Below are 21942 nucleotides of genomic sequence, written 5' to 3' on the forward strand. Positions count from 1 at the left end.
GGGGCTAAGGGGCTCCGCGGGCTGCCCGCACCTGCAGGCATTGCCCCCAAAGCTCCCTGGTTCCTGGCCAATGGGAGCTACGGAGCTGTCACTTGTGGCGGGATCAGCGCGTGGAGCCCCCCTGGCTGCCCCTCCTCCTAGGAGCTGCAGGGACACACAAAGATGGGTAGGGAGCCTGCGAGCCCCACCAACCCTCCCCCGCAGCACCAGTGCGGGTCCCAGGCCACACGCCACCACTCGCCTCCCCCATAGCACTAGCGGGGGTCCTGGACTACCCCCCCCAGAGCACCCCCGGCCCAAGTTTGTTAGGAGTATATAGTAAAAGTCATGGACAGGTCACGGGCTGTGAATTTTTGTTTACTGCCCGTGACCTGTCCATGACTTTTACTAAAAATACCCATGACTAAAACGTAGCCTTAACAATAATAATCACATACCTACTTTCATCATTTCAGTCAATATCAACTAACTCTAAAAATACAACAGAGAGTCCTGTGGCACATTTAAGACTAACAGATGTATTGGAGCATAAGCTTTTGTGGGTGAATACCACCCATGAAAGCTTATGCTCCAATACATCTGTTAGTCTTAAAGGTGCCACAGGACTCTCTGTTGCTTTTTACAGATCCAGACTAACACAGCTACCCCTCTGATTCTAAAAATACAGATGTCCTCATATCTTACCCTACTCCACTTTCTCATATGGAAAACATTGAGTAAAGGGGAAAGTCTTGAAAAGTGCCCAAACTCAAGCTATGAGCAAATGGCTGAGCAGATTCTTCCATTGAGAAAACTCTGTCCGAAGTCCATATGTACCAATCTAAGATTCGCTGGCCCCAGTATTACAACCAGAGTGTAGGTACTAGGTACCTTTCATTAGTACTTTTTTCAATGAAAACCAGAATATCAAGATTAATTACAGTGATTTTGTTGTGTTTCTCATTTTAATTATCGTTTTATGTTAGACTTTGTACATTTGTCTGTGTTTTGGACTAGTTGACTTATAATTAATTATAATTAAGTCCACTGGGTTTTTTTCCCCACAGCACAGAAGATCAATAGACTTAATTTCTGCAGAAAATAGTGATTTTCTATTTGACACAGCTCCCAGTTCTTTCAATAGATTTGGAGTGTGAAACTGGCAAATTGTATGAGACACTCATCCAACAATAGACTTAATAATAAATAGCTATGATTACAACATATTTTATCATATATTATTTATAGAATACCAGAAGTACATGTGATGCTTCATAGAGTACATAAAAGATAAGAGTTGAAATCCTGGCTCTATTGAAATCAGTGGTTAAGCTCCCAAAGACTTCAGTGGGACCAGTATTTCAAGGTCCCCTGGTCCCAGTAGCTTACACTTTAAGCCAAAGAAATATCACTGTATGTAGAACAGTTCAAACAATGAAGGAGGGGAACCATTTCAGCAAAATGAAGCCTTAGTTATATGGCTACAAAACCCAATGTAGTATCTAGGCCAAATAAAGTGGTGATGCGAAAACCAAGATGCAAGTTACAAACAATGACTGTACCTCAGTCACAGAATGGCTGTGGATGGGTGACAAAGCATCATAATTTTCACCAATTTGCTCAGTCAATGAGAGCCACAGGACAGAATATTTAGCAGCAGCAAACAAGCTAGGCTATTCCCACCTGGATTCTACAGCATTACTGTTTCTTCTCACCTGTACATAGAGGAAAGTCACAGGAAGGATGATGATTGTGATCAATAAAATGATATAAGAACACATAATAAGCTCATGAGGAACAGCAACAGATAGGTAGATGTTCCAGCCACAATATCACCTCACTGAGCATTCCAAAGCATTGCTGAATATGGCCTGTAGAAATAATAAATACACTCGCAGTTACTTATGCTGAACTGAACACATATAACAGTTACATTTTCTGCTTAACACTGTTGATATTTGGCTGTGAAATTTATTTGGAAGTCCCCTGGCCACTTGAAACAAATCTTTTGTTTATTTCTGCTTTTACTGTGAAAGGCAGCTATTGTTCAATGAATCAAAGATGGTTGACTAGATTAACTGGCCAGCATTTCCTAAGGGAATGTTTGCCAGTGATTGAATTTTTTACAATCAACAAACTATTTTCTCCTCCACAATTTTTCTTGTTGACCAATTGATTATGACAGCTGTCACCTGAGCTATGAAGCCAATGCTGCAGGATTGAGGGTGTAAATAATAGTCCTTCTTTTGAAATTGGTGAGCTGATCATTGGTGTTTTTGTTCATTGATTTTGTTTCTAGTGTGGTGTCAGTTAATTACTAAGATCTGGTCACTGCATAGAAGTAAGCAATCATTATGGTCGTATTTCCAATTTTTTTTTCACCCTGCAAACATGAACAACAATTTGCCCAGCTATAGAAGAGAAGTAAAATATATAATATACTGTATAAATACCTCAAACAAAACATTATAAAGAGTCTAACATTCCCAATTGTACCACTGCAGTGTTCTGATAATTGAAGACCCAAACAGGAACGCCTCACAACTGTGTCCAAAAAGGATTTAAATGTGTAAATAAAAAAATTTCAGAAAGTATTGCATTTAAGGAAAATAAACAAAAGTAGATAATATTAACTATAGATGCCATGTTTCTAAAATGAATAATAGCAGACTAGTTTTTGGACAAAATTGTGGTCAGGTGAAAATGGTAAAGAATCACAGAAAACTCACTTTCTTCTAACAGTGAACAAGGAACTTTATTACAACAAAGAAAATAATATTGTCCATAAGGGTGCTTTCTCTCCCCCACCCCTACACTGTAGTGCTGCTGCATAGATCCTTGTCCCACCCCTCTGCTTGTGTCAGATTTAAATAAATAAGACATATGTCCTCACAATTGCAGTGATTGTATACAGTATTGTTCCACCTGTATAGCAGGAAATTAGCAACTGTGATTCATGTAATAATATCTTCCTTAATTTGATCATCCACTAACCACATTTTATTTAGCTTTTCAAAATAATCATGATCACCCAGAGTTAATTAGAATTTACAGAGTCTTGTAATATTATATTGCATTGCTAGATTTTCTAAATAATATAGAAAAAATCTTTTTCATGCACATATGGTTGTAAAAGAGATATGCATACTTAGTATTTCGTTGGCAAAATTACATTGCATTGTTTACATATGTTATTCCTGAGGGCATTCTACACACGCACAAAAAAAAAAAATTCTGCGCACAATATTTTAAAAATCTGCAGAAATCTGCAAGTTTTATTTGTCAATAAATAAATGCAGAGGCTCCAGCATGGCAGTGGGGAGCACAGGCCACTAACTGCATGAAGGTGGGAAATCATCCCGCAACACATCCTTCCTCTCCCCCTTCCCCCCCAGGACATGGACACAGTGGTGAGACTGCACCCAACCCTGACATAGCACAAGGCCTGGGCCTTCCCCAAAACAGCCTGGGGCCCTGCCTCTCTGCGCCAGGCACACCAAGTGTGGGCAGGCAGATTCAACCAGGCAGGATCCAAATTGGAAGGAGCCCAGTGTGGGGTGATCCAGGTGTGGGGTGAGAGGATTCTGTGTATGGGACAATCTGGATGCAGGCAGCTCAGTGCGGGGTCTAGCTGTGGGAGAGCTGGATGCACAGAGGCTCGTTGGGGAGATTCCAGGGGCAGGGGCAATGGGACTCTGCAGGGGATTCCAGGTGAAGGTGGTTGGGGCTCAGCAGAGGGGTCTGGATGATGGGGAGTGGGGCTTGGTGGAGTGGGGGTCTGGGTGCAGCTAATTGGAAGTCAGTGGCATGGCGTTCTGGATATGGGGGCTCAGAAAGGTGCAGGGAGCTCAGTGGGGGGTGGTCTAGGTGCAGGGCTGTGGGTCTGGAGGCAGGGGGCCTAGGTGGGGTTTCAGATGCAGGGGTTGAGGTTCAGTGGGGTTCAGGTATGGAGGACTAGGGTATATGGGGTGAGGCTTGGCAGGGATGTCTGGGCATGGGAGGTCAGGATGCATGAGGAGATGGGCGGATGGGAGAGCAGTTTTTTTTATGGAAAGATGCTTCACTTTCTAGATGCCTAATGGTTTTTCCTGCAACTTGCTTTTTTCCCCTCACCCATATCTATTACAAATGGGCCTTACTTAAGTTCAGTCAAACTACACCTCTACCCTAATATAACGCGACCCGATATAACACGAATTCGGATATAACGTAGTAAAGAGGTGCTCCGGGGGGCAGGGCGGGGCTGCGCACTCCAGTGGATCAAAGCACGGTAAGATTTTTTGGCTCCCGAGGACAGCGTTATATCAAGGTAGAGGTGTAGTTTTGAAAATGTTGGGTACTTCTCCAAACACAGTAGTACACAAAAGCCTCCTGAATAATGATTCTTGTGCAGTGATAAGCAGTAATCATGTGTTTTAATGTTCCTGGTGCTAACACTCCCCTTAGGTAGCATTTCCTTTTAACATGGAGGTCTCAGAAATAGGAATGGATTGATGTTCTTAAGTCATGCCTGAAGTATCACGATGTTGGATGTTTTTAGAATATCAGCAGTAGAGTTGATTGTAAAATAGGATGATTTTTTTCATAAACCTTTATGTGATCAATTTATTGTTGTTTGTGTTGCTGAAAAACTTTGAATTTCAAAACTTTTCAGCCACTACTGAGCAGTATTGTAGGGGTGAGGGTAGCATGCTGTAGATGTCTTTACTCTGGAGCAGTTCTATTTATAAATTTAAAACATTTAGAATAAATAGTTTGGTTGGATTTCATTTCACTCCATTTACACCTTGATAAAATTCAAATCCACTACTAATTAGGTAACACCGAAAGTCATCCTCTTCCATTCAAACATAGTATGACCTCAGAAACGTTACTCTCTCTTTTTTATTTATTATTTTAATTTATTATTAATATAATAAATCTTTTCAAGGATGATGGGCCACCACACAGGGGTGTGGTGACACATTATATTTGTAAAAAGCTTTGAGATCCTTGGATGAATGCTATTAAATATATGCCCATTTTTATTACTTAAATATCAACAGAACTATGCTGATTTATATTAGCTGAGGATCTGCCCCTGAATGTGGATATTCGGAATAACTTGCAACAAAAAAATGTTAAAAGTCAGATTGTGACCCATGACCACCATTATATTGCGTCAAGGCAATTTTTTGCTGGTGATAAACTAACAAAAGAAACTAGAATCCAAAAATTCAGGCTTTTCATAGGTTTCAATTGTAATGCTTCAAAACTACTCCTCGCCACCCTCCTTTTTCCTCAATTCCTTCCTTAGCTCACACTTTTTCCTGCAATATCCATAGCAAGTGAGTCAACAACAATAAAAATAAATGATTAAAAACACCTTTAAGTTGACCAACAAGGTGTGCACATGCTGAGTAATCACAAGATCCTAACTTGTCATTCCTCACCCTAATCCTTTCCTGCTGAGGTACAGTATTATGCTGCCAGCAGCTATATAAGCTAGCTAGTTACTCTCTGTTACTCCTATGGGACAGTTTTCTGCTTAAAAACAGTTTAGATTAAAACATTTTGACCAGCCCTAATAATAAATAATTAATATTGATGACAATGATAATATTTTATCATAACAATGAATAATTAACGATTGCATCCTAGAATACTTAAAGAACTGGCTGAAGAGATCTCTGAGCCATTAGAAATTATCTTTGAGAAATTGTGGAAGATGGGAGAGTAATGGAAAAGGGCATATATAGTACCTAGCTATAAAAAGGGGAATGAGGACCACCTAGGTAATTATAGACCAATCAGTTTATCTTTGGTACCTGGAAAGAGATTGAAGCAAAAATCAATCAGTTTGTAAGCACCTAGAAGATAATAAGGTAATAAGTTAACAGTCTACATGGATTTGACAAGAACAAATCATGTCAAACCAACCTAGTATCCTTCTTTGACAGGGTAACAAACCTTGTGGATGGGGGAAACAAGTATCAGGGGGTAGCTGTGTTAGTCTGTATCCACAAAAACAACAAGGAGTCCGGTGGCACCTTAAAGACTAACAGATTTATTTGGGCATAAGCTTTCATGAGTAAAAAACCTCACTTCTTCTTATGCCCAAATAAATCTGTTAGTCTTTAAGGTGCCAGGGGAAAACAGTAGATGTGATATATCTTGATTTTAGTAACACTTTTGATACTGTCTCACATGATCTTCTCATAAAGGAAATATAGCCTACCATAAGGTGGGTGCACAGCTGGTTGGAAAACCGTACTCAGAGAATAGTTATCAATGTTTCACAGTGAAGCTGGAAGGGCATATTAAGTGGGGTACTGCTGGGATTTGTCCTGGGTCCAGTTTTATTCAATATCTTCATAAGTGATTTGGATTGTGGCATAGAGAGTGCACTTATAAAGTCTGCAGACAATATCAAGCTGGGAGGAGTTACAAAGAGTTTGGAGGACAGAATTAGAATTTAGAATGATCTTAACAAACTGGAGAAATGGTCTGAAATAAATAGGTTGAAATTCAATAAGGACAAATGTAAAGTACGACACTTAGGAAGTAATAATCAGTTGAACAAATACAAAATGGGAAATGGCTTCTTAGGAGGGAATCCTGCAGAAAAGGATCTGGGGGTTATTGTGGTTCACAAGCTAAATATGAACCAACTGTGTAACATTGTTGCAAAAAAAAGTGAACATCATTCTGGGATGCATTAGCGGGAGTGTTGTAAGGAAGACGTGAGAAATAATTCTTCCACTCTACTCAGCACTGATAAGGCCTCAACTGGAATACTGAGTCCAGTTCTGGACCCTACACTACAAGTCCAGAGGAGAGCAACCAAAATTATTAAAGATCTAGAAAACATGACCTACAAGGAAAGACTGAAAAAACCTAGGTTTGTTTAGTCTGCAAAAGAGAAGACTGAAGGGGGACATAAGAGTCTTCAAGTACAGACACTCCCCAGGTTATGCAAACCTGACTTATGCAAATCCGCACTTACGGAAAAAAGTTCCGTACGTTCTGTAAGGGGTTTTTTTTATTTTTTTTGCGTAATTGTCGGGTATATGTTCCCGACTTACGCAAGGCGTTCCGGAACATAAAAGGTTGATAGGGTGATACATTGTGCTCCTTATTCACTGAGGACAGGACAAGAAATAATTGACTTAAATTGCAGCAAGGGAGACTTAGGTTAGACATTAGGAAAAACTTCCTACTGTAATGGTAGTTAAGCACTGAAACAAATTAGCTAGGGAGGATGTGGAATATCTGCCATTGTAGGTTTTTCAGAACAACTTCAACACACACCTGTCAGGGATGGTCTAGTAACATGTAGTCCTGCCTCAGTGCCAGGGACTGGACTAGGTGACCTGTCAAGGTCTCTTACAGTCCTACATTTCTATGATTCTATTATTAAAAACAAGATTTCCAAGTGTAAAATGTGATATTGAGTGCCTTTATTTTCGAATGTCCTAACTGAAACACACAAAAACCCGTGGCTGGCCGGTACCAGCTGACTCGGACTCCTAGGGCTCAGGCTGTAGAGCTGTTTAATTGCAGTGTAGATGTTCAGGTGCAGACTGGAGCTTGGGCTCTAGGACCCTGAAGGGTGCGACAGTCCCATGGCTTGGGCTGCAGCCCAAACCCAAATGCCTACACCACAGTTAAACAGCCCCTTAGCTGAAACCCCACAAGCCCGAGTCAGCTGGCACGGGGTAGCTGTGAGTGTCCAATTGCGGTGTAGACATACCCTAAATTGCCTGAGTTTCAGAAGCTAAGTGCTCAGCAGTTTTGGAAAATCTGACTCCATTATGGTGTTAAGGTGACACCCAAAAACTGAGACACCCAGAACTGCTAGTCACTCCTGAAAATATGGGCTATGTTTTTGTGTGTGTGTGTGTGTGTTTGTTGTTACTGGCCACTGTTCATATTTCATTTGAACAACTTTTTGTGTGTGTGTGGGGGGGGGGTATATTTTATTAGTAATAAAGACATATAGAATGTTGCCATTGATCTAGAAAAATCATAACTAAATTGCAATAGGCATAATTGTCCCTAATTATGAGTGATTGCCTCATGTATCTCGGTGTAAAGTTTGAGTATGTTGTAGATCGAACTTTTTGTGTTCCGTTAACAAGTAATTTTAACATCTGCAATTATGTGCCATTTCCTGTCACTGGTAAGTAACTTTTTCAAACAGTAACATTCTTTCACAGCAGAAGTGTTGTTATTATTATTTTTTAAATATTTAACACATCATTATTTCACAAACTCCAGAAATTAATATTTTTCTATTTAAAGTGACAGTAAATGAGATGGCGGTTGATGCATGTCCACGATTTATGATTACATAATGAGTTTTTATTACCTTAATTAATCATTGCTAGTAGTTATTCCTTTCATTTGCCTACTTAATGGGTTTTAAGTACAAGAGTCGTTCTTGCCAATGAGTCCTTTTTATGCTTTACAGCTTTACTGTCAATTTCCCCTCTCCAATACATTAAAAAAATGAGATTAGCCAGGTTGGCATGGTAACAAATTAATGTGCTAGCCCACTGACCATACTTCATTCCAAAATGGGAGTTTTAATCTGAAGGTAGATATTGCATCCACTCTCAGTTTGAGAAGGGCAGAAACAATTGGGAGAGAAAGTGCTATATGGAGAAGAAATAGGCATGTGCTGAATAAATTTGTTTCCCACAACCTGTAACTTAAGCTGCATTCCAGAATTAAATGATGCATAATAGCAGAGAGACAAAGTAAGTGATATAAGCAAAGGAGTGGGAAGATGTTTGAAATGAAGATTGTGAAAATACATGAAATGCAGAAGAGAAAGAGATACAGAAAGACTGTTCCACATGGCAAGACAGGAGAGAAGGTGGCTCTTACATACAATCAGGGAGATTGTGGAAATGGAAGTGGTGCTTGTACAGTAGAAAAATGAAATCCAGGAGCGACAGTTGACTGTCCATTGGATAGATTTAAACACAGAGGATTATTTTTAATTGCATTCTGAAATGAGTGTGAAACTAGTGGAGCTGTCTGAAGGAGGGAGGTGATATGTCTGTGCTTTAAATCTGTGGAAATGTGGACAGGTGGTTTATTTTATTTGTTATTCCTACAGCACTTTCACTGCTCGCAGCAATTACCGTTTGGCTAGATGGATGCAACTCATCCATCTGGATCAGGACCTCACTGTAGTTCCCAAATCCCAATATTCTCTTCATAGGGCTACACCTGAAGTCCATTTGGAAAATTCAGCTAGTGCAGAATATGGTTGGTTGCTTTCTTGCTCACTGCTGCTTCCCACAGAGAGCATGTTACTCTGTGTTCATGGAAGACAGGTGAGATTCCAGAGGACTGGAAAAGGGCAAATATAATGCCAATCTATAAAAAGGGGCATAAGGATAACCCAGGGAATTGCAGACCAGTCAATTTAACTTCAGTACCTAGAAAGATAATGGAGCAAATAATTAAGCAATCAATTTGCAGACACCTAGAAGATAATAAGGTGATAAGTAACAGCATGGATTTGTCAAGAACAAATCATGTCAAACCAACCAAATAGCTTTCTTTGACAGGGTAACAAGCCTTGAGGATGGGGGAAGCAGTAGACGTGATCTATCTTGACTTTAGTAAAGCTTTTGATACCGTCTCACATGACCTTCTCATAAACAAACTAGGGAAATACAACCTAGATGGCGCTACCATAAAGTGGGTGCATAATTGGTTAGAAAATTGTTCCCAGAGAGTAGTTACCAGTGGTTCACAGTCAAGTTGGAAAGGCATATTGAGTAGGGTGCCACAGGGATCAGTTCTGTTCAATATCTTCATCAATGATTTAGATAATGTTATAGTAAGTAAATTTATAAAGTTTGCAGATGATGCCAAGCTGGGAGGGATTCCAAGTGCTTTGGAGGATAGGATTAAAATTCAAAATGATCTGGACAAACTGGAGAAATGGTCTGAAGTAAATAGGATGAAATTCAAGAAGGACAAATGCAAAGTACTCCACTAAGGAGGGAACAATCACTTGTACACATACCAAATGGGAAATGACAGCCTAAGAAGGAGTACTGTGGAAAGGGATCTGGGGGTCAAAGTGGATCACAAGCTAAATATAAGTCAACAATGTAACACTGTTGCAAAACAAGCAAACATCATTCTACTCAGTGCTGATTATGCCTCAACTGGCATACTGTGACCAGATCTGGGCGCCGCATTTCAGAAAAGATGTGGACAAATTGGAGAAAGTCCAGAGAAGAGCAACAAAAATGATTAAAGGTCTAGAAAACATGACCTTTGAGGGAAGGTTGAAAAAACTGTGTTTGTTTAGGCTGGAGAAGAGACGACTGAGAGGGGACATAGTCACAGTTTTCAAGTACATAAAAGATTATCAGTAGGAGGGAGAAGAAGTGTTCTCTTTATCCTCCAAGGAGAGAACCAGAAGCAATGGGATTAAATTGTAGCAAGGACAGTTTAAGTTGGACATTAGGAAAAACTTCCTAACTGTCAGGGTGGTTAAGCACTGAAATAAATTGCCTAGGGAGGTTGTGGAATCTCAATCACTGGAGATTTTTAAGAGCAGCTTAGGCAAACACTTGTCACAGATGGTCTAGATAATACTTAGTTCTGCCTTGAGTGCAGGGTACTGGACTAGAAGACCTCTTGAGGTCTTTATTCACTGGCCGCTGGTTTTGTTTTGATGCAAATAAACTTGCTGGTTTTAATGGACAGCAGTGTAAGCGCCTTATTTGAACAATGGCGTTTCACCTCGTGGGACTCCATGGCAGCTGAGATCAGCTGTGGCACAACATTGGTTTAGCCTAATAGGGACTGAGAAGGGCATTTACATGAAGGAATCTCAACTTCACAACCTGTTTTGTCACTGAACTTTGGTTCGACAGAGCCAGAGTCTGTTGATTTTCCAGTCAGTAAAGCTTATCTACAGTATTTCTACTAGATTTTTGAGAAAGGAATAGTTTAGGAAGAGTGTCTTCTAGGGGGTGCTATCTACAGTATTATCAGCCCCAAACATTCAAAAACCATGCGTGCAGTCCCCCAAACTCATGAGTGGCTTAAAATTCATGTTATATTTTTAAAAGATATTAAATATTGGATCATTTTTATTTGCCTTTTGGATTTTCAGCCTTAGGGTGCACTTGTTTCTTATTTTCAAGCTATCCTTTACAATCCTGAGGTTTGAGGACCAGAAATGTACTTTAAAAGAAAACAAATGAAAGCCGAGATTCTCATGCATTAGCATGATTATGGCAGCTGGGGCTTTAAGAAAAAAAATTGTGAGACTCTGGATGTACTCATGGAAGTTAGCAACATTGTATCTATAGCAGTTGATAGGCCGTTGGGATGAAGGGAATTCTTTGTTTTGTAAAAATTGTTATTGTTGGTTTGCATGCAGTTGGAGCACTGGATTGGACATTGAATAAAAATCTAAACAAATAAATATATAAATAAATAATAATAATTAATAATTAATAACAATTTGATTCTGCAAACATGTATATGCATGTTTAAGTTTACTCATGTGAGCAGTCCCATTGAAGTCAAGAGAATTACTCATGTATGTAATTTTATTCATAAACCAAAGTGTTTGCAGGCTCAAGGCCTATACGAGACATAAAACAGCAAGTGAAGAAAAACTGATAGCCATGCGTGGCAGTGGGCATATAGATTATGTGATTGAAGGGAATTAAGTTTATGTTCAGTAAAACTCAACTGTACATAACATCTGGCTTTTGACTGCATGCCATGATGGTTTAGGATGGAAGGAGCTTTGTCCTTGGGAAGAGTTTGCAAATAATTTATTTTTAATTTTGAAAACACAGGTCAAGATGTGTTAAAGGAACATCTTATATAGGACATTGAAAAATAAATTCCACACATGTTGATGAACTGGAACTAGAAGAGACCATAGAAAAAGAAGTTAAAACAATCAAGAAACAACATAACTGAAGTCCCATAATATTTGACCAGGATATTTATTTTACTGGAAGCCTTCAGTAGTGCCAAAGGTGCTCTGTTTATACAAAGCTAATTGGTATATGGCAGTGCTCTTTTCCCCCCTTTTAGTTTCTCTGTGTTCTTGAAAGCAAGGGACTACTAGCTTGAGGCTAGAACCAGATATAGCATGGGCAGATGTTATTTATGCTCTCTCCACTCACCTCCGCCAGTGCATCCGAATTCTGACCTGCCAACACACCTGCTGTTCTACACCTGAGCCTGCTTCCTGAACAGAGACAACTAATGGAGATTTGCAAAATGGTCATGATAAAAATGCTTTCTTTTCTTAGACGGAGGCAGAAATTCTCAAATATGAAAATGCCAGATACGTACAACGATACCATCCACTGCCAGGTGTAAAAAACTACATACAGCCAAGACTTAGTGAAAAGGACACATTCCAATGTCCTTACTGAGGATCAGGTCTTGCTCCACAGATCCATTCTTACAGGGTGTCTGCATCGGGATCAGCTATTTTCATGGATCTGTCCCCACCTTGTCCTGGCCCCCATCAATCCATTTGTATGGGTAGGGTGGGTGGGGAATGGAGCATTCTCCCCTCTGGTGACTTATTGTGTCCAGAGGCTGCCAGGGAGCTGGAGAAGGCTCCAGCAGCCCCCAGGGCCAAAGTTGAAATACAGAATCTCTGTCTACACAATCCTGTCCCTCCAGTGAATTCCTGAAATCCATGAGAGATCTTTCAGCCAGTTACAAAATGTCAGACAGTTTGAAATTTTGATTAAAAAAGGGGGTGGTGGGAAAAGGAAATCAGTAAATTTTTGAGTGAATTTCCCCCCTCTATTTTGGATCAAGCTCTAGCAATTCATGTAGTATCCACTCATTTATTTATTGTTGCATGCAAATGAACTGTCTTTTTTAGGGCATCCATCAGAGTTGAGTTTTCAGGAGGTATTTTAGTGAGGACGTGATGATGATTGGGCAAATAGGGATTGGGAGGTATTTATGCTCAGAGAGAAGGAGGAGGGAAGGAGAGAAGGCAACAAAAAGGGTTGTCATTGTCAGAGCCAAGATGAGAGGGAGGAATGAAAAAGAAGAGATGGTTGTAGATGTAGGTGAAGGTAGATTGGTGTAGAGCTGGAAATCAAGGACAAGAAGAATGAACCATTGGGACCCAGCCAAGGAAGGAGATGATTAGAGTGTGGGCAAGAGATTCTGCCAGAAGAACAGCCTTCCTCACTAGCCCACCATAAAGTTATTCTTTTGATTGCTTAATATCTGTATTATCGGTACCCAAGTGAGATCAGGGCCTCGTTGTGCTAGGACCTGTACAAACGCATAGTGAGAGACAGTTTCTGCCCTGAAGATCTTAACATGTAAGTAGACAAGAAAGATAGTGTGAGGAGAAACAGAGGCACAGAGTGCTGAAGTTAGTTTGCCCAAGGTCACACTCACAGACTAGATCTATTCCAGAGCTGGGAATAGGACTCACATCTCCTAAGTCCCAGTCCAGTGCTTTATCACTAGCCCACACTGCCTCGGGGGGTCAGGGTTCTAGGAAAAGATTTAGCTTATCCAAGAAGGGAGTCCTCAAGTAAAGATCTCATTCCCCCCAGATACACAGGATCAGCTCCATGCATGCTTTGAGTACAGGAAAATGAGCTTTAAGGGAGGGAAAAAACAAAAAAATCTTGCTTTTCATTTTTTAAAATAAATAATGCGAACCCAGAGGAAAAATAAAATTAATTTTTGCAATTTTCCATGATTAAAAAAAAAATCATCTTCTATATCTTCATCTGCTAATCATGCTGATCTATGCCAAGCTGTGTGGTGATGATATGGACAAATGTTTGCTAGGGTCTTGCATGAGATCACCAGACTTATTTTCACTTAACATTTTACTAAGATTTGCATCCAGGTCTCTCTCAGTGAAAGGCTAATGATTTAACCTGTGTCCTCTCCCACCACCTCTCCATTGTACAGATAATATTTTTATGAGTGTACCTTCTTGGAAGTATTGTACATCCCCCTTGCATTCATCTGTGAAAAGAATGCAAGGGGGATGTACAATACTTCCAAGAAGGTACAACATGTCAACTCTTCTTAGCATTTAATACATTCTGTATACAACATGTCAACTCTTCTTAGCATTTAATAACACTATTTCAAAGGAGGAGAGATGTTGCTGTTATGATCTAATGAGTAATACCTCTCCCTGTGTATATTTTTACTTTTAAGAATCTTGTGTTTGTGCCTTGGCAGATCAGATCCATGAGATAAACATAATAAGTAAGTTGTGTTATTTTTTCATCTATCTTTTTTTTTTTTGGTTTTGTAAGAAAGCAACAATTCTACATTCAATTCTGGCTGTCCTAGATCTGATGGGGCTAAAACTACAGTTACAAGGGGCATTTGAGTATCAGAGCTTCCTCTGTGAGCCATGCTGCCTATTACTTAGTATTACTAATATGTATGTATTCTAGTTTTTCATATAGAGCCCCTCTTGTACAGGACAGGATGAGTGCAGAAAATGCTGTAGAGATTCCAGTGCCAATCACATTGTCTGGCCATACCAAAAGTTGGACAGGAGACACTTGATATGGTTTTAATCAGGCCACAACTTTATTATTAGATGTCTGGGACTACCAAGCAGATAAAAGTGTAATGTGCAGGTAACCCTCTGTTCATTCAATAACTACTTGGGGCCTACTGCTAGCTCCCCCCATCCTTTTTTTCCCATCCAGGTCCCCCCAGTCAATCCATTGCTGGAACTTTACAATCCATTCCCTTTTGTAGAAGGGTTAAGGTAGACAATAAGAAAGGGTGGTTGGCTTCCTGCCCTACCATTTCTAGGAGCTCCAACAACTTGTCATTCCATTCCTTTAACGTCATTCCATTCCATACACCTCCTTTTTAAGTCCTTACTAAGCCAATTATCTGGTCATTGTATACCTCCCTATGGAGTGCCTCCACTGAACATCTGCCACAAGGAGGTGCCAGCAGTTAGCCTGGCTGCCTCTTCCCTGAACACAATCGGGTTCCCAGATATCTCCTAATGCCCTATTATATATCAGAAAAAAATGTATCTGCACCTAAGTCTGACAGTGAACCCCATCCTCCTGAAATAACTAGTACCCCGTATGCCAGGCCAGGATGTGAAATTACTATCCCTCCTATGGCCCCAAGGATTTGGCCACTTCCATGTTCACATATCTTGTCTACCTGGGGGGTGGCATCACAGTTCCCCACCAGACCCTGCATTAAAGCATGTATGACCACCCCATTTTAACTCCTGGGAAAAGTTCAAGAATCAGCCTCAGGTCACTCTTCACTCTGAGCATTAATTCCACCCCTTTACACATTCCCAAATTGTTTTCCCCTAGATGCACCACAATTATATCTTGGGACCGCTGACTAGCCCCCATAATATTCAGCAGTGGTGTTGGCTGGTCCCGTAACATGGCCCTCTTTCTATGCCAAATTAGGAAAGTTTCCCTGCCGAACTCCAGCTGCGAACACTCAGGCAACTTGGACCCCTGCCTATACGCCCAAAAAAGACCATACCTGCGGATCCACACCGCCATCTGCGTGGCCGTCTTCCACCATTTGGAATGAGATTACAACAAATTAATGCTGATTTCCCACCTAGGGGTCTCACATACATTCTGTACGCTTCTGAATGCCAACACCCCATTGCCTGAATTGCCTCTGCCTTCATACCCAGTTGTTCTGCTGCTGTTGCTGGCATGATTCTGAATGAACAGGAACCAAATTCCTGGGCTGGCAGCCCCAACCTCATCAGTCCCTGTCTCAACACCATAATAAATGGATATTTTGTGAGGGCCTCCTCTCACCATGCATAAAGAGTGGCCCATCCCCTTCCCCAGTCGTATTGCCATGTGGGCCCTCAAAGCCTTCGTGGGGCAGACCCCAGGATCATCACCTTCCCATAGGATAACAGATTCACCCTGGCCTCCTTGATCCATCTTTGACTTTCACAAGTTTAGTAGCACTGCTTGCCGCTGCCAGTGTACATCATGCAGTTCCAATGCCCTTCCAATGGAGTCCCTACAGGACCCAGCAGGACCTCGCTGATCCTGAAAGCACCAAAAAAAAAAAAAAAAATGCTATCAAGATTGCTGCCCTGAACAAGGCTGCCTCCAGTCCACTACGATACATGGTGCCAAGGATCTGCACAAGATCCCTGAGCCCATTAACTGTGATGGGATGATGTGAATTCTCCCTGGGGTCATTGGTATGCAACCACCCCACCAGAAACCTTCAAACTAAGAAATAACTGCAGCTCATGCCTTCTCTGTGCATCCATTACCATCCTGGCCAGACCACTCACCCGTGGATGCTGGAAGCTGTTGCAACAACTGCAAGCTAGCATGGAGCAGCTGTGCTATCCATGAGCCTCCCTGCAAGGGTGTGCCCCCCAGACAAGTCTGATATGGCTCCTATGACTCCCAATTCTTGCCCTGGCCCATTTAATACCCTGCTAGGTCCATCCCCATCTCCCAGATGTAAAGCCTCAGAGGAACAAATAGCGACGGACCTTGCATCTCACCAAGGTGCCCCACCATCGATACTTATTGCCGCATTGTGTGGCAGGGGCCCACCTGTACCACATGTCCCCTCAGCCTCCACCCAATGCAGATCCAAATCACCCCTGCAATCAGCAACCTCCATCTGCTGTTGCTCCAACCCACTCCTGCCATCACTGACACCCTTATCTCCTGCAATCAGCTGAGTAAAACAGGGTGACCCCACACACTTTGGAAGACTGTAATGCTGTAGAAATAAACTCAAAGGCAACAGCCTGACCACTTGCTGGCTGTCCCATCAGCAAATGTAGCCAGCCCACCTGTGTGGGTGTTCGCTTTCCCTCGAGTTCCCCCATACCTGCCATCAGCCTAGGGGGCTGCCTTTGGTAATCAAGTACACCACCCCGGGGCTCCACCAGCACCCGTTGTGGGGCCAGGTCTCCGCCATTCTTGCGAGAATCCTACCTCTGGCTCACCACTGACCCCCACAATTCCACTCCATCTGCGCTTTGCAGTGTTTGAATCCCCCCCCCATCTCTCTGTCCCTGCTTTTCCTGTCTCGGCTTGCCCCTTTCAACCCTTCCGGGCCCAGGGGATGAGTCAGTGTGGCCATGCTGACCCATTCCCCTCCACACCCATAGAGGACTGTTCCCTTTCCCTCAGCCAGCCGGACAACATCTTCCCTGCTTAAAGGTGCGGCACGGTCAAATGCATAGGGTAGATCAGAGAAAATGTTGCCCTTCATTTCTATAAAATAGTGTGGTGACATACAGCTGGCGCTGTCTAAGCCCTATTCATAAGAACTTCCAGTGTAAAAGCTGCCTTGTGCACCTAACTCTGACACACCTCCCATTTTCTATAGGACTTTTGTCCTGCAGGGATGGATCCAATGGCCAGAATTTTCAGAGGAACTCAGTACCCACAACTGAGGCCAGAATTTCAAAAAAGCTCAGCCAGATTAATAATCTGGCCTGTTTATTTAGGTGCCTACATGGGAATTGAGCTCTCTTGACAACGTGGTCCTATGTCAGGGCCGCGCAACCCATTACGCGACCTAGGCGGTTGCCTAGGGCGCTAACATTTGGGGGGCGGTGACCGCGGCGGCCGGATCTTCGGCCGCCCCGGTCGTCGTCAGCATTTCAGGGGCGGGACCTTTCGCCGCCTCTGTCGGAGGCGGCATTTTGGGGGCAGGACCTTCCACTGCCTCTGTTGGGAGCAGCATTTTGGGGGCGGGACCTTCCGCCGCCTTTGTCGGGGGCAGCATTTTGGGGGCGGGACCTTCCGCTGCCTCTGTCGGGGGCAGCATTTTGGGGGCGGGACCTTCCGCCGCCTAGGGTGATAAAAAAGCTGGCGGCACTCCTGCCCTATGTGCAGCTGTTGCCATGATCTCCAGTGAATCTTGTGAAGTCATTTATGCCTATGCAAAGTGACTCAGAACTGTAGTGTTTTACACTCACTTTACATAGGAGTAAATGATTATTCAAGGTGCCAAGACACAGAAATATCCACTGTTTACAGAGTGGGAACAAATGGGACAAATTCATCTCTGGTCAGACACAAGTGAATTGATCCAGTATATTCATATGAAACTTTCGAGGATTTTAAGATATTACTTGTTGAGATAAATGGCAAGGTAACAGGTTATTTCTGTATTGTAAGCATAAATACATATTTGCTCTTCACTGCTAACAACCATAAAAGTGAAAGAATTTTTACTGGAGTTATCAGAAAATCTATATTTCAAGTACTACAGTATTTACCGAAAGCAATAAGGAGTAAGTAGACCCCTCCAGCTCCCAACCTCAATACATTTCCCCTCAGCCCTTTCATTGCCCTGGACAAAGTTGGGGTTGATCTTACAAAAATCTGTCAACTCAATAACATTTCTATCTTATCATTCAACTAAAAACTCAGCAAAGATTCCTTGGTGCTTCCATAATGCCCTTATGCAGTCTAGCATTCATTAATAGGCCTGATTAAGGCATGTGGTATTGGTGTTGATATACAAATTAGACCAAAAGTCAGAATCTCTGTTAGTATTTCAAATCAGTTGTTGTTCCATTGCAACAAATGGAGTTCCACCGCTGAAGAAGTGAGTGGAGAATTTCACTTTTTGTTCTGCATTGTACAGCTCTTAGCACAAATCAGCCCTGTCCAGGACTGGGACTTCCAGGAAATACAACTACCACAAAACAAATAAAATAATAATAGTTGATCATAAATATGCCCCAGGTGTCAAGAGCTGTCAAGACTATGGCCTTTCTTTTCCACTAGATAGGTGCATGAGGAATATCATAGAGAAATTCCATGGGTCTCACAATTCTTCCACTGAGGACAATTATTCTTCAAGCATTACTACTTTTTAATGGACACCACCATACTGAGTATTGTATTTAATAAAAAGGAGTATTTCTGCTCATGAAAATAGTCAAAAGATGTGGCCATATTTTGCACATCTCATTAACAGCAAGGGTTCTAGAATTTGAGGACATGAAAATAAGTTCATTAGTTGATCTAATATTCAATGCAAATTACTTTTTTTTTTTTTGCATTTTTATGAACACATCAAGCCGTCCTTTATATGCCATTTAGATAACACAGTTCATGAACTGTTAACGAGCACAGTGTAAGTTAATGTTTATAACACTGTTCACAGCACACACCAAAAACTGTAAAGAGGTTGCAGACAGCCATAGGGATTATTGCTTCATGGCCGATAAAGCTGAACAGTTATGAAACAAGTAATTTCTTTAGGTGCACTATCAGTGTCAAATTTCTGTTTTTAAATGATGCATTTTATTTTTTAAGTGGCTTCTGTCAGGCTGGTCTACTTATTTTGTACAACACTATGGTGAACCAATTTTTTTTTTTCATATTGAAGTTTATCAAACATATCAAAGGTGCCTATCTACTCTGTGGGCATTAGATATTATTTAAAATAACAACACAACAAAACCAAAACCAATAATAAACATCCAGAAGAAAACTCCACCCCTAGCATTTCTCACCGGGGGGACTTCCGCAATAAGCTTGCATCCTCCATAAACAATCTCTCCCTTTGGGCCTGTCAAGGCTGCTTCCCCACTTTGAACTTTAGGGTACAAATGTGGGGGCCTGCATGAAAACTTTTAAGCTTAACTACCAGCTTAGATCTGGTCCGCTGCCACCACTCCCGAAACTAATTCCCTTCCCTGGGTAACCTTGAGAGACTCTCCACCAATTCCCTGGTGAATACAGATCCAACCCCCTTGGATCTTAAAACAAGGAGAAATTAACCATCCCCCTCCTTTCTCCCACCAACTCCTGGTGGATCAAGATCCAAACCCCTTGGATCTAAAAACAAGGAAAAATTAATCAGGTTCTTAAAAAGAAGGCTTTTAATTAAAGAAAAAGGTAAAAATCCTCTCTGTAAAATCAGGATGGAAAAATAACTTTACAGGGTAATCAAACTTAAAGAGCTTAGAGGACCCCCTTCTAGCCTTAGGTTCAAAGTACAGCAAACAGAGATAAACACTCTAGCAAAAGGTACATTTACAAGTTGAGAAAACAAAGATAAACTAACACGCCTTGCCTGGCTGTTTACTTACAAGTTTGAAATATGAGAGACTTGTTCAGAAAGATTTGGAGAACCTGGATTGATGTCTGGTCCCTCTGAGTCCCAAGAGCGAACAACCCCCAAAACAAAGAACACAAACAAAAGCCTTCCCCCCCCCCCCCCCCCCAAGATTTGAAAGTATCTTGTCACCTTGTCAGCCAGGTTATATGAGCTTCTTAGCCCTTTACAGGGAAAAGGATTTTGGAGTCTCTGGCCAGGAGGGATTTTATAGTACTGTACACAGGAGAGCTGTTACCCTTTCCTTTATAGTTATGACAGGGCCCCACTCACACCTTTTGGGCACTTGACCAGAAAAGTGGACCATTCAAAAAGTTATAAGAATATGCTGGTATTCTATGAATGGCTGTGCTTTTCCATGACAGACAAGGAATTTGTGACCATGGTAACAGCAACGGGCCTGTTAGATTAAGCATTGGACTTCACATTGGATCACAAAGGAAGAAAGATGATTGTGGATGTTGGTTATGGAGTTCGCATGCTAAGACAGTATGTAGCTGGAACTGCAACCTATAAGACAAACATTTAGTGTTCAACACACACAAATACTTTTGTAAATTTCACGACCTGAAACCTTGAGCTAGCCATTTACTCATTTTACTGTTTATAAACCTGGTGTGTTTGACTTTTTTTTTTTTAACTCAAAACCAGATGCTCAGATGTACCAATATTAAAATTATTCCATTCTGCTTTTTATTGTGTTGAACTTGGGAGCAATCATCCACCAAGTAATTTGTAGAAGAGTTCTTAGTTTCTGCCTTTCCCAGTCCAATAAGGGTGGTCCTTGTAGAAAATGGATTTTTAAGAGTTTCTAAAAATTATTTGTTTGTCAGATAACTAAAGATCTGTGCGTGAGCAATGCAATTTTTAGAGTTTGTGATCATACATATAAGAGAGAAGCTCTGAATATTAACAGGACAGTAACCCATCTAATGTACGTTTGTTGCTGTTGAACTTTGTGGATTGTTGCTTGTGTAGAATGTTGTATTTTAAAGTATGGTTTTACTGTCAGTTTTCTCTTTTTTTTCCCCTCTCCCATTCATTTTATTCACACACTTCCATTTCACCTTGGCCCTTTGTTTTCTAACACATCAGTTGTGCCAACTACAGTACTTCCCACCAGTCCTGAAACCCTTGTTCCACCAACCTCTCTGACTGATTCCTCTCCTTCCCCTTCAGCTATCCCAAGTTCCAGTGTCCTCCCCTCTGCTCCCCGAGATGTGGTCCCTGTTTTGGTCTCCAGTCGATTTGTCCGTCTCAGCTGGCGCCCACCTGCAGAAACTAAAGGGAATATCCTGGCATACACTGTCTACTTCTCCAGGGAAAGCATCAACAGGTAGGTGGCAATGACTAAGACAACATAAACAGCCCATTACTGTTATTAGGGTGTTCATGGTCCTAAAGCTGCACAAGGTTTTTAATAGTGTCTCACGAACTGTTCTTATGTTTTTGGATACAATACTTCACAATAATAGCCAGTATGAAGACAGAGATTGTCCACTGTAATTTATCTAAGTTCATATACTATGCTTAATGCCTTGATATCATTAGATCACCTTTGTGGCTAGAATGGTAGTATATTGATTCTGGTGTATGCAATCCCAATTTACTTGTAACAACTTTATCATCCTAATTGCTTGTCTAATATATGGCTAGTAGATTAGCATATTTACCTTTCATTCCCCTCTGGAGATACAGGTTCAAATTCTGTTAAAATCGCAAGTGAAAGTAAATTTGGTGAGCTTTTCTTAATTGATAAAGGAGGATAACTCCAGCACAAAGCCAATGTCTAATTCAGCAATAGTGTAAAATGGAGTAAAAAGAATGGGTGTAAGAATGTTA

General features: G+C 41.4%; 1 protein-coding gene across 1 annotated transcript in view; it reads left to right on the forward strand.

Annotated features, from left to right (window-relative positions):
- The window catches only part of DCC (DCC netrin 1 receptor), a gene marked incomplete in the record, with an annotated part of 974185 nt that overhangs the window by 655819 nt on the left and 296424 nt on the right, over positions 1–21942 (forward strand). Inside the window, 1 exon segment of the mRNA XM_034774393.1 lies at positions 21280–21436. Within this exon segment, the coding sequence (XP_034630284.1) occupies positions 21280–21436 (157 nt within the window).

The sequence above is a fragment of the Trachemys scripta genome, chromosome 6, assembly GCF_013100865.1.
Source record: "Trachemys scripta elegans isolate TJP31775 chromosome 6, CAS_Tse_1.0, whole genome shotgun sequence".
Taxonomy (NCBI): Eukaryota; Metazoa; Chordata; order Testudines; family Emydidae; genus Trachemys; species Trachemys scripta.